Source organism: Lipophrys pholis, assembly GCF_963383615.2.
Source record: "Lipophrys pholis genome assembly, chromosome: 20".
NCBI lineage: Eukaryota > Metazoa > Chordata > Actinopteri > Blenniiformes > Blenniidae > Lipophrys > Lipophrys pholis.
In genome coordinates, this window is record NC_137648.1 from 18,994,734 (window position 1) to 19,007,604 (window position 12,871).

Here is a 12,871-nt window from a genome sequence, read left to right on the forward strand (position 1 = left end):
TTTATCACAGCTGAACATACTAATTTCATACAATCTGTATGTACTTATTCCATTTATGAATTTCAAACCAAACATTATCGAGATTCTGTGGTTCTCAACATCTTGGAGGACATCAGAGATCACAGTGTTCTTAGATTTCTCTATATTTTCATACTTCTTACTATAAATTACATGAAAAAGCTAAAAAGAAAATATATAATTTTTTATAAAATGGACTATAAGACTGGCTACATTTAAGCATTGAAATATTGTGATTATTCCAATTATCATGAAAAGCATGAAGAAAGATTTACTGTATTACTAATCTGTAATAAAAAAATGTAAACATAAAAAACCCCACTAAAAACATCACATTAATTAAAGGTGCCCATTTTTTTAAATTACCACAATAAAGGAGTCTGAAACATGTGCATGCACTCATATTGTTTCCATCCACAGCCATAATCTCACACACACTCATGGATTATTGTCCTTCTAGGTCCACAAATGTGTCCTTGCGTCAAAATGACAGAAACCGTGCATAAAATACACCAAACTGACACTTAATGACCTTTTTATCTCATTAAATAAGCACGAAATCCAGGCTGCATTTCATTTTTACAAACCCTACAAATTCAACAACATGAAACCAGCCCAGCATTTCCATCATTGGATGATTAGGGGTTAATACTGGCCTAACAAATGATAGAACCCTCCACTGACTCTCGACTTTCTGCTTCACATTTTTCTCCGAGATGTTTGAAGACTCTGCGGAGTCACACAATCATCTCCGCTGCACTCGGAGCTTCCCCAGGCACATATTGTCATTGTTAACTATCTGCAGGTCCAGACACCACCGCGGAGAAATTAAAAAAGAACAAGAAAAAAAAAAAAAAAAAAAAGAAGCTATGACTATGTTCTGTAATTTGGATGAACTTTACCTTCACCTCAGTGTAATTATCAAACCTCACCCACTCCCAGAGTCCCAGGCCTGTTCCTGTAACGGTCAGGCCTGAGCAGCTGGACTCGCTTCACTGGATTCTCCTCGCCTTCCTATCTCGCACACACACACACACACACGCGCACACACACACACACACACACACACACACACACACACACACACACACACACACACACACACACACACACACACACACACACACACACACACACACACACACACACACACACACACTTCTTCCAGCTTTTGTTCCTGAGTGCCACCACACTCTCTTTCCTCCCCCAGCAGACCACTGGATTGAGTCTGATATTCTCCCTCCTCCTCCTCCTCCTCCTCCTCTCGGCCTCCCGACACTGATATTTCTAACCTGAAACCAGCGAGTCTTGGCAACGCGCGGCGCCTCTGGAACGACACGGCCGTCCCTTCCACTCCCTGTCCTTTTTCTTTTCCTATGAATCTGTGGAAAGAGCAAACTGTCGCCAGGTTCTCCACGTCTCTGGTTTGCTCCGTCGACGATCCCTCACTATCCGCGAGTGTTTGACCGTCACGCCAAGAGGCTCTGTCGAGCGTTATCCCTCCCATTGTTCTGCGGCTGTCGGCCGTTCATCATCCCAGAGTCTCGGCGCTCTTAAATCAGACACGAGACCCGCCGACAATCAGCGACGCGACCGAATAAATCCTCACTGTGGAGTTTTCTCTACGGAGACGAAGCAAAGAGGGACGTCGATTATGAAGGAAATCAAGTGAAGGAAAATGAAAACAGTCGTGATGGAAATCTCTTTTTTATCAGCGGCGACCGTCACATCATTTCTACTTAAATCCAAACACACTGAGGGTTTTTTTTTTCCACATCACTTTTCTTCCTGCGCCGCTAAAGTATTCAAGAACTGTCTGGGAATCAAAGTGGATTCAATTGTTGGGACGTCAGACGCTGTCATCAAACTCAAAGAAACTTCTAGAAAGCACTTGAACGATCCCTATAACACTCTCGGTCACTTTCTTTGTTTGACATCGAATTACCCGATAAAACTTGATCGCTACGCCACTTTGGCAAATTTGAACTAAAGTCTACCGTCCAAACTAGAAGACAGTCAGTCTTTCGCTGCGTTGTTAAAGGAAACAGGAAAAGGATTTGCTGTGTCCTTTTATTAAAGAACGTAACTCTTCCTTGGTGTCGGCGACACACGAGTTATTGTAATTAAGCAAAACCAAACCTGCTGCGAAACGACTCAACAGAACAAGAAGTCGGAATACTTAACATACATTTCTAATGAAATGGAAGAGAAATACTTGCCGTTTTATATATTTAAGAAAGAAATAGCTAAAGTGATCAAGTTCTTCAACGGCTGGCGGAACGGCCGAGGGTTACCATGGTAACCATTTGAGCCCCTTAAGAAAAAGGTTGAGAACCCCCGGTCTAGAAGTTAGAGAAGCAACCGTGTGATCGGAGGTTTGCTAGTTCAAATCCCATTTTCTTTATGAATGAATGGTTTACTTTGGTTACAGTTACAATGTAACACAGAATTTTGTGGATTCAGTTTATACTGCTTAAAAGTTCTCATACACATGTTGTTGTTTTTTTTACTATTTCAGTAGCCTGCCCCTTAAAAATCCATGGTGACCCAGGACACCAGGGATATAAACAAAAAAAAAAAAACAGAAAAAAAACATAAAGAAGTAATACAAAAGAAGAGAAAAACTAAAACTTACTCGAAGTTATTCTTCTTAACTATTATCTATTGTAACTATTAATGATTTTTTAGCTTCTTGAGCTCACTCACAATTCCCTTCTGGGGAGTTTTCATAAACTGTCTGATTATTTCTTAGTTGACTAAACGCCTGCAGCATCATAACAACAGGATCTCGATGTGAACCCAGAATGTTTCTTCCTCAACACTGATCTCCATCACGTCTTTACTTGTTGCACCATTAGACGTTTATCTGGTAACTCCATCCTCGCCATAACAATACACCGAGACCTGTCTCTTCTGGAGAACGAGAGACGTCACTATGATTGATGTAATGATCTTACACCCTAAACGGAGCTGTGGTTGAATAAAAGGGTCTTTGGCGCGGCTTTGCGCCACACTCCTGGTAAAAAAAACAGCAAAGGTGGACCTGAATACACTTGATTTAGACCATAAAAATCAAGTCCAGAGTCTTGTGTATAACAAAAAAAAAAAAGCAATTTTCTTAATTCATATCATAAAAACAGGCACATAAAAGTGTAGCTATTGGAAACTTGCGGCCGGTCGCTGACTTTCCTCCAGCTCTTGATGTTTCTCCACATCAAGAGACGGATCGGCGCTCGGCGGTAACCGGAGTCCACAAAGGAGAGAACCTGAGAAAACGCACCGCCAGTCAATCTCGTGCGGCACGTCTGACCGAGATCGCCGCGCCGCCGTCCGCAGAAACGCCCGGAGTGGTTGTGCGTGCAGTGATCTGTACGATATCGGACGGGGCTCGAAATCTGGTACCGAGCAAGAAGGAAAACATTCGGCCAGATTCCTGCCATTTAATATCCCATTAAAGGGTAATTTGGCATGAAACCCCTGGCATGTGGGATGGAATTCCACTGCTCCTTCTGTTCAATGAAATTCCCCGCAGGCTTTGGTGTGTGTGTGTGTGTGTGTGTGTGTGTGTGTGTGTGTGTGTGTGTGTGTGTGTGTGTGTGTGTGTGTGTGTGTGTGTGTGTGTGTGTGTGTGTGTGTGTGTGTGTGTGTGTGTGAGAGGGGTGTTTGTACTGGACGTGTGTGTGCTTGTGCTTGTCCGGGCCTCCGTGCACGAGTCCTTTCAAGCCGGCAGAAGTTTAGTTTTCCACTGGGGTAAAAATCTACCCTCTCCATCTCCTGCCACGTCTGACTGCCCTCTGTAGTCACAGGGGCTCCGGCCGCCGCCCCTCCCCCCCCGGCGACCCGCCAGCCGGATGACCTACGGCCAATCGGACTGCCCTCACCGGGCACGCCACTTCTGCCCCGACCAATGACGAGCAGGAATTTGGATGCAAGAATGTTGCCGAGAGACACCGATTTGTGTTTCGTGAAAAGGGAGGAACAATCGACGAGCTTATTTACAAGTCTTATTTGTTCTTCTTTTTTTTTGGGAAAACTGATTTATGTGAAACGTGCTGCTCGGGGGAAACGTTACGAAAACGTTGTAAAACTATTTGTAAAAAGAGGAACGCTTTCGGTACAGAAATATCTGGAATGTGCAGGCCGCAGGATAGAACGAAAGAAAGAAAGTAAGAAAGAAAGAAAAGAAAAAAAAAACAGAAAAGGAAATGATGCAAACTCGGGCTTAAAATGATTTCTCTTCTCCACTCTTTCATTTGCTCCGTCTGCGGCGGCGAGATCAAGACGCGGAATTAAAATTTCATTTTCTCCCCTTTGTTTGGTTGCTGGGATGGCGGGGGGGGTGGGGTGGGGGTGGGATGGGGGGGGGGGGGGGGGGGGGGCAGGTGTTGGATCCCATGAGTCAACGCCGCCTCGGAGAACTTTCCAGAGCCTCGCTCGTATGTAACAGAGTAACACGTCTGAAACGGCGCCAGAGCCGCAGAAATCCAAGAGGGAGACGTCGACGCCAAGAGCTCATATTAACCGTGGAGATAAAATAGTTAGTCTCTATTAAAAACAGAAGGCCGGCCAGGTGAATTAATCCTGTTTTGGGGGGAGTTCTCTTATTAAAATGTGGCAGAGGGGGAGTTATAGGTCTCTCTTGGTCCATCCGTCTCGCCGCTTCCTCCTCCACCTGTGAGCGCCGGCAGGTGCCTCGCTGTGAAAAGAGCTTCGCTCGGGGTCACGGGGCCTCCGGCTTCTCCATCCGGAGGACGGTCGCGCTCGCTCAGGCGTTTCACACAAGCCCGACACACACACACACACACACACACACACACACACACACACACACACACACACACACACACACACACACACACACACACACACACACACACACACACACACACACACACTCCTTCGCGCCAAGATAATACGAAACACATTCGTCCCCGAGAGACACGAAGACGAGGAAGAAAGAAAAGAAAAACGCTCTTCCTCCGCCCACACCTTCGAGCCTCGGCAGAAGAGAAGCTCAGGAAAACAGTTCGGATCTTAACTTTTCAATGTGTTTTTCCTCAAACGGGGAAACTTTTCCCCCATCAAATGAGCCGATTTCACTTTGAAATGATCTGCAATGAAAGCGGCCCGCTGTGAAGTCTGAACGTCACGCCGGATTCCAATAAGTCCAGAGAAGCCTCACAGGTGCACTCATCCACACTTTTTAAATTAAAAACTACGAATAGTGAGTCCATTGCTGCCCAGTAGTGAAACACAAAAAGATCAGTTATATATTTGTAGGTTAGAATATGAAACTTTTTCCAACATGAAGTGATGTGAGGGAACTTCTGAGGACATGAGGTCCAGTTTGGTTGAACTAATAAGAAGTAAGATAACGTAGAAATATTAGCAACTCTAAACTTCCTCCTCAGTTTTCGCGGAAAAGCAGAACGTCCTGAAAATGTTTGTTTTTCACAAATGTTCCCCGTCAGGCTTCGGCTGTAATGGCTGGCTCAGTTCTTGGTTTCCAATGTTACATCACGTCCCCAGCTCTTAGTGAAACACTGCGACCCCTAGTGGATAGAATCTGGAACTGCAGTGAGTTTTATCAAACAATATTAACAAACTTATTTTTGTCCAGTTTGAGGCACGCGGGCCACATGATTGACACCGCTGCTCGAACGGGGAATTGTACGTTCATTCGTTTGGTTTCCTCGAAACCTTTTTCATGGTGCTGATTTCTGTCACACAAATACATGACGAGAAGGCGATTCCATCAAACTACCCATTGAAGAATTATCCTGGTAAAACAAAAGCGACGCAAACTGACGTGAAAGTGCTGAACTAAGCTTTCACATTCTTTTGAACGGCGTGTTAATTCTGCTGCAAACCTCGTAAAACCCTGCTGACATCAACTCACTTTCTTTTGTGGTATATTCGATATTTCCTCGCAGATCAGGTTTTCTCTTTTCAGATCGAGCGGTTTGCGTTGTGTTTGTGCCGTGTCACACACTCGTGCATGGTCTGCTGCTCTCACAGCAGGACCGGGACTCTGGATCAAAGCATGCCAAGCAGTAGTCTGAGAGCGAGCGAGCTCTACATGGCCTTGTTGTGTCTGGACTGTTAAAGCCTGCTCACACACACACACACACACACACACACACACACACACACACACACACACACACACACACACACACACACACACACACACACACACACACACACACACACACACACACACACACACACACACACACACACACACACACACACACACACACACACACACACACACACACAGGTGACAGTACAGCCCCTGTGCTTTGACCACATGAAGCCTAATTAAAGTGAGCAGAGATAGCTCGGAGGAAAAGGGTGCGGGTCGTGTGGCTCCTTACCGGCTCGGTAGACGAAGTTGGCCTCGGCCTCGGAGGAGGACGGCGACAGCAGCTCGTCGTCGTACTCGTTGGAGCTGAAGGAGCCCGAGTGGTTCCTCTTGCGGGCGTCCATGACGGCGTTGGCCACCATGACGTGGCGCAGCGAGTCGTTCAGGTAGCGGTGCAGCAGGCTGCTCTTGTACTTCGGGGGAGACACGTAGTCGTCGGGCTCGGCGGCCGAGCGCAGGCCCGCGCTCATCCCCATCCCCATTCCCATGCCCATGCCCATCCCCATGCCCATGCCCATGCCCATCCCCATCCCCATGGCCATGCCCACCATGGAGGAGCCCTCCTTCTTGATCACACTCTGGTACATGGAGGGCTTGTTGAGCTCCTCAGGGCCGCTCTGTGTCCTCTGAGGATTGTCCCCATCTGCACCAAGACACCAAAAACATCACTTCAGATCAAGAACCTGAGCATGCAGAGTCTGAACAGCAGGGAAGGGGGAAATTAACAGTTAGGGTCTGAGGAGGAACAGCCAAAGTGTCAGGGAGGAACAGTCAGGGTCAGGGGAAGGACCAGTGGGGTCTCTGGAAGGAACAATTAGGGTCTGGGGGAAGAACAGTTAGGGTCTGTAGGAGGAACAGTCAGGGTCTCTGGTAAGAACAGTTAGGGTCTGGGGGAAGAACAGTTAGGGTCTGGGGGAAGAACAGTCAGGGTCTGGGGTAAGAACAGTTAGGGTTTGGGGGAAGAACAGCCAGGGTATGTGGGAGGAACAGTCAGGGTCTCTGGTAAGAACAGTTAGGGTCTGGGGTAAGAACAGTCAGAGTCTGGGGGAGGAACAGTCAGGGTCAAGGGGAGGAACAGCCAGCATCTGGGGGACGCCTTGTCCATTGTTCTTTCCTTTTTATATATGAAATCATGATGAACAAGCAGAAGGTGAAACAATGAATTATTTTATAAAAATTACTTTTAAGAGTAATAAGGATGAAATGTAACTGTAATGCAACTCTTCAAGGGGAACAGTTACAGCAGCAGCAAACTATATAGGAAGACTTATTTTGAATACACAGCATCTAAGGCCCCATTTAGACGAGTGGTGGGAATGATTGAAAAGGCAACTTTTGAAAATGCTCTGAGCTATTCTAAGCTACTTCAGGCTATTGAATCCAAGCCCTGCTGTTTGTAATTTGACACCAGCCTCATGACAAGCTGACCTATAATTTCACATTTTCGGTCACATTATATGAGAAACGTTATGGGAAAATGTTGAGTGATTTTCTCTCCTCTGTTCGTTCCTGGTTATTCCAAGGGAATCTTGAATGTAAATACCGGGGCAGAGGAGATTTGAAACTGGAACTCGGATCAAGACCGAGAACCTGGCCCAGACGTTAGGAAGCATTACCAAACCAGAGCGGGGAGAAGCCCACCGCTCCTGCGTCCCGCTGCAGAAAGGAATCATTTCCAGGGCGCTTAAAGCACAAGCTTCTACCTGGAGGGAAAGGGAGGGGGGAGGAAGATGAAACACTGTACTGAAAAACCAGATATATCCTCTGGAGGAGGGAAATCAGTGAAAAGTTCAGTCAGATCCCGCCCCTGCCAGGATTGCAATCGTGTAATTGTGGCAGGTTGGACGTTTGATTCTTCCTGGGCTGAATTGAAGCGATCGCTCCCACATATCAGAAACACATGCAGGTCAAGGCCTCAACAGTAAATCCTCAATGGGAGCAGGCGGCTTCTCCAAAACAAGCCGGACCATTTCAGGACAGTGAGAGGAATGTACACGGGGGGCCACCGGGGTCAGATCGGCCCCCATAAATAGGCCGTGGAACAAAAGCTCCGGCAGGAGGAACGTAATGGAGGGCCTCTAGGCGTGGAGGTCAGAAGCGAGAGCAAGCTGTGGACGACCATAATGTGACGGGAGGGAAGAGCCGGGTGAGATATAGCGAGCTGTGGCGGACACAATGCAAACACCATGCGGGCATTCCTCAGCCGGCCGCACGCTCGCTCTGCGCTCCCTTAAAGGTTTAATTAGAGATCACCGACGCCACAGCCCTGTCGTCCCCTCGCTTCGTTCTTACACCGTTTCTCAAAAATGCTGCCCAGCATGTTTGAGGGAAAGAGAGACCCCCCCGCTGCAGGATCCTCTCCGGCTGACGGACAGCCGCTTGTTTCCAATTGCAGGCTGGGTTAGACGGAGGCCGTGTTAATGACAGCGTGCCGCCGCCCGCCGGCCTCGCCGGCCTGCTCAGCGTCAGCGAGCTGGGAGACGGTCTGGCCTCGGGCCCTGCTTCATGTCTTAATGCTGCATTTAAGTTTTGGGGACACGAGATGCATGATGTCAGGAAACTTTCCCGCCGCGTGCAGAGTGCATCGAGTTCACCGCGGGACACGTGACCTGTCGACCCCCCAGCCGTCGGCCGTCACACCCTGAGCTGCTGAGTTTTGAATCAAGAACTGAAACTGGAATTCTCAAAAGTTGCGCAGAAAACTGCAGACGAGCTCTCAAAAGAGCAGCTTTTTTTAATGAGTAAATCTCAACATGAGCTGGTGCCTTCATCCAAACAGCATCTGATGATTTTCTGTGGAAGCAGGTGAAAGCAACTGCTAAATAATCCCTGTATACTAAATACATATATAGGAAAACCAGGCATTTCTGGTTTGAGCCTTGAAAATCACTCTCTTTTCAACCCGTCTTTGCTCTTATTTTTCATTGATCTTGTTGGTGTCTTTGGGTTCTTGTGATCATTTACTTTGTTTTAGCTGGTTTTGAAACAATAGTCAGGTTGAGCCAAGACACTGTCGTCCCGCTACCGTTCGGTTCTCTGGAGGACTTTGCTGATCGGCGTACCTTCTGAGCAGCTGTCATCGCTGCTGACGCTCAGCCTCTCGGCGTTGCCCTGCACGTATTTGTTGTAGAGCTTGATCCGGAGCGCCCAGCTCAGGTCCGGCTGCCTCACCGTGTTCTTCAGCCGCCGCCTGGCGTTGGCGAACCAATTGGATACCTGAGGAAGGAGCGAAGGGTGAGGGACAGAAGGAACGCGTGGCGAGGAGAAACATATGTCATTGTTTTGGTCCTGCGCTGCGTCTGCTCGACCGCCGGGCTGCCATCCGTCTCATTCAGGAAAACCAAGTGGTGAAAGACAGAGCGAGAGAGCGAGAGAGAGAGAGAGAGAGAGAGAGAGAGAGAGAGTCGGGTTGCAGAGCGGCTCTCTGAAGGCGAGCGCAGGAAACATCCCAGACGCTCTGCAGAGACACCTCAGCGTGCATCTTCTCCGTCTCAACGCCACGCAGAAACATTTAACACCCGGCGAGCGCCTGGACGGCCAGCGAGCGCAACGTTTCATTAACCAATGTTCCGACCGAGATGTCCCCCCCCCCCAATGATTATTCTGGCCTCGCACGGCCTCCCTCCAATAATACATTTTTTCCAACACTGTCTTCAAGACGCAATAAAAGAGACACTTGAGCCGGCGCTCTTCCTTTCACTGGGAAGGGAGACCATTAGATGTTATACTAGAATAACTTTTCATGCTCAATAGATTTCAAGCGGCTTATGAAGGGGCTGGGTTCGTGGGGCCGTATGCTAGAGTACTTATTTTTTTTCTGATCCTCTTTCGGTATCATGTTCCCTTTTAACTGAGACCATCCCACATCCTTTTGTCTGGAGCCCGGCGCTGTGGCACACCGGAGGAGGGGGGGGGGGGGGGGGGGGGCATCTGGTACATGTGGTCAGGCCTGGTGAGGACAGGCGGGGTGGGGGTGGGGGTGGGGGTGAGACCATGCGAGGTTTGGGACCGTCGTGGCTAATGAGGGCGTGAGGACGAACGTCAACGAGGTGAGGGAGGACAGAGCAGGATGGCGCGCCTGCTCAGATGACAACCAGAGAGATTATAAAGCAAAAGGGCCGGTCTGTGGCGTGATGGAGAGATGGCAGCGCGTCGTCAGCATGAAGTCTGAGGGCAGAGCTCACAAGCGTTTACACGGAAAAAAAAAAAAGGAAAAAAAAATCTGCCCTTTGAGCTGAAACATGACAGATTTAGTGTCGTTAGACACCTGGTGCCAGGTGGGTGTTTCCAAGGGGAAAAAGCAGGCAGAGGGACGGATTGGACGCCACAGTGGAAGAACCGCGTAGCTGTGAGCCTCCGTCAATGGCCAGGCATAGAGAAACAGCAATAGAGAGCTATAATTAATACATTTCTTTCGCATCACGTGATTTGCGGTTGTTATTTTGAATACATGATGAATTTTCAAGGTTTGTAAATGTCAGGAAATAGTGAAAAATGCCAATTGAATGACCCAAGAGCGGCGTTTAAATGACAAGCTCTGTCTGAAATGCAGTCCCAAACTCTCAAATATTTCTTTTTATTTCTTCGCAGCACAATAGAAGATAACAATTTTCAGTTTTTTGACAAATTTCTGGCATTAGCTTTTCCACCAGACGGCTCATCATCCCAGCAGAGTGCAGCAAATCAAGCAGCCAATGAAAGTAATTCAACAGAAACATCCGTCCAGCTGAAGAATGTGAGAATAATGCTGCTGATCGTCTTCACCCAACTTCTACAAATCCTCCTCATGACCTCTGACCCGGCTGCTGGTGTTTCTGTGTGTGTGTGTGTGTGTGTGTGTGTGTGTGTGTGTGTGTGTGTGTGTGTGTGTGTGTGTGTGTGTGTGTGTGTGTGTGTGTGTGTGTGTGTGTGTGTGTGTGTGTGTGTGTGTGTGTGTGTGTACGGCGCAGCATCCCCGGTGTCCAACACAAAGCATTCCTCCGCACTCCGCTCGCTCTCACCAAAACAAACACCTCCGTCAGGCCTCCCGAAATGAGAACCAGATTAAGCGCCGTGGCCGGCGGCCCGAAGCAGCCGCCACAGACTCTCTGAGGCCGTATCACTGACCTTGTCAGCCAGATGATACTGCACACACACACACACACACACACACACACACACACACACAAGTTTGATCGGAGTTCAGTTTGTCGAGTTGTGTTCTGTCATCAGTAGAGGGAGCAATACCACCTGAGGCAGAGATTCTGTCTGTAGTAATGCACTGGAGCACAGACAGTGAAGGATTCTCAAACCCCTGGTTTGGAATCCGACTCGACGTGATAATAAATAGGCTGAATATAATATTTTTGGTGGATTTCATGACGTAAAACTGCCTCTGAGGAACTGAGACGTTGAGAACGGTGACGGAGCGCTGACCTACAGGAGTTTTTCACCTCAGTGTGAAATTTAAACAACAGCACTGAGAGCTGGAGGATTCAAACCCTGATCTGCATTCAGGCCACATTTTCTCCAGAACAGCCTCCGTGACGGCTTCTGGATGTGATCAAACTAAAAAACTAATAAAAAAAATAAAAAATGAATACCCACTACACAGCAGAGTTCAAATAATGTAAAAACATCTGCTCACTGCCTCTTCATCAGAAATCCCTGCTTCAGATTTAAACTGGTCAAAACTTTCGGTGACGTTTGTGTAGATTTTAAAGTTCTTGGAGGACTGACCTGGACCAGGGTCATTTGCGAGCCCAGAGCCAGCAGGATCTTCTCGGTCTTGGTGGGGTAGGGGTTGTCTCTGTGCTTGTAGAGCCACTGCTTGAGCGGCCGAGCCATGTCCTGGAGGGCCTGGCGCTTGTGTCGCACCTTACCGCCGCTGGGACGACCCCTGAGGGAGAGAACGGCGTGTGAGAAGCAGAAAACGTGCGGTGAGACAAGATGGGGAGGATCAAGCCTCCACTCGCCTTAAGATACATGAAAATAAACCATATCAATTTGGAGTAAATGATCACAGATTGAAAGCAGGCGTGCCAATAAGGCAGACATTTAAAAAGCTGTAAAATTACACGGATCAAGTCTCTGGCTGCCTCCATTCTGGTCAATTAAAATAACTCCAAACAATGACCCTCACACATGCAGGTGCATTATAGTGCAAATCTGCGGCGAGTTGAGAAATCCATTAAACCTGATCTGTTTAGTCTCTCCCTGTCATGACATCAACTGTTGGTAAACAGTCCAGACTGGACTCAACCCCCTGCCTCTCTGTGATCGTGAAACAATCTGGTATTTGGAGCCACGAGGAGGAATCTGTTAACTGAAGTGCACCAATCAATGTCGTGCAGCTGCTGGTGGAGAGAGTCCCTAAGTGGAGCGGCATGTTGTCTGGATGCGTTAGTCGTGACACATGGAGCTCTAAATCCGTGCACAATTTTCTCACCAGAAGCACGGCAATTAAGAGCAGAGAGAGGAGGGAAAGAAAGAGAGAAAAAAAGAGAGAGAGAGTTTATTTTTTATTGTGTGTCCCCTCAAACCACAACACGTTGCAACGAAATAAACAAAAACATTGTGTTTTTTTTCTCGTTTTTTATATATATATATATTTTGGCCTGATTGGCTTTTACGCGCCGAATAGAGTGGAAATTACGCACAATGTAACCGGGTCACGGCCACCGCTAAAGCTTTTATACACCCAAAAATACACCCCCAAAAGTATAA

General features: G+C 47.8%; 1 protein-coding gene across 1 annotated transcript in view; it reads right to left on the reverse strand.

Annotated features, from left to right (window-relative positions):
* odad2 (outer dynein arm docking complex subunit 2) overlaps positions 1-12,871 on the reverse strand; it is a gene marked incomplete at both ends in the record, with an annotated part of 91,927 nt that overhangs the window by 10,746 nt on the left and 68,310 nt on the right. Inside the window, 3 exon segments of the mRNA XM_080489972.1 lie at positions 6,399-6,809; positions 9,229-9,382; positions 11,885-12,044. Coding sequence (XP_080346098.1) covers positions 6,399-6,809; positions 9,229-9,382; positions 11,885-12,044 — 725 coding nt within the window.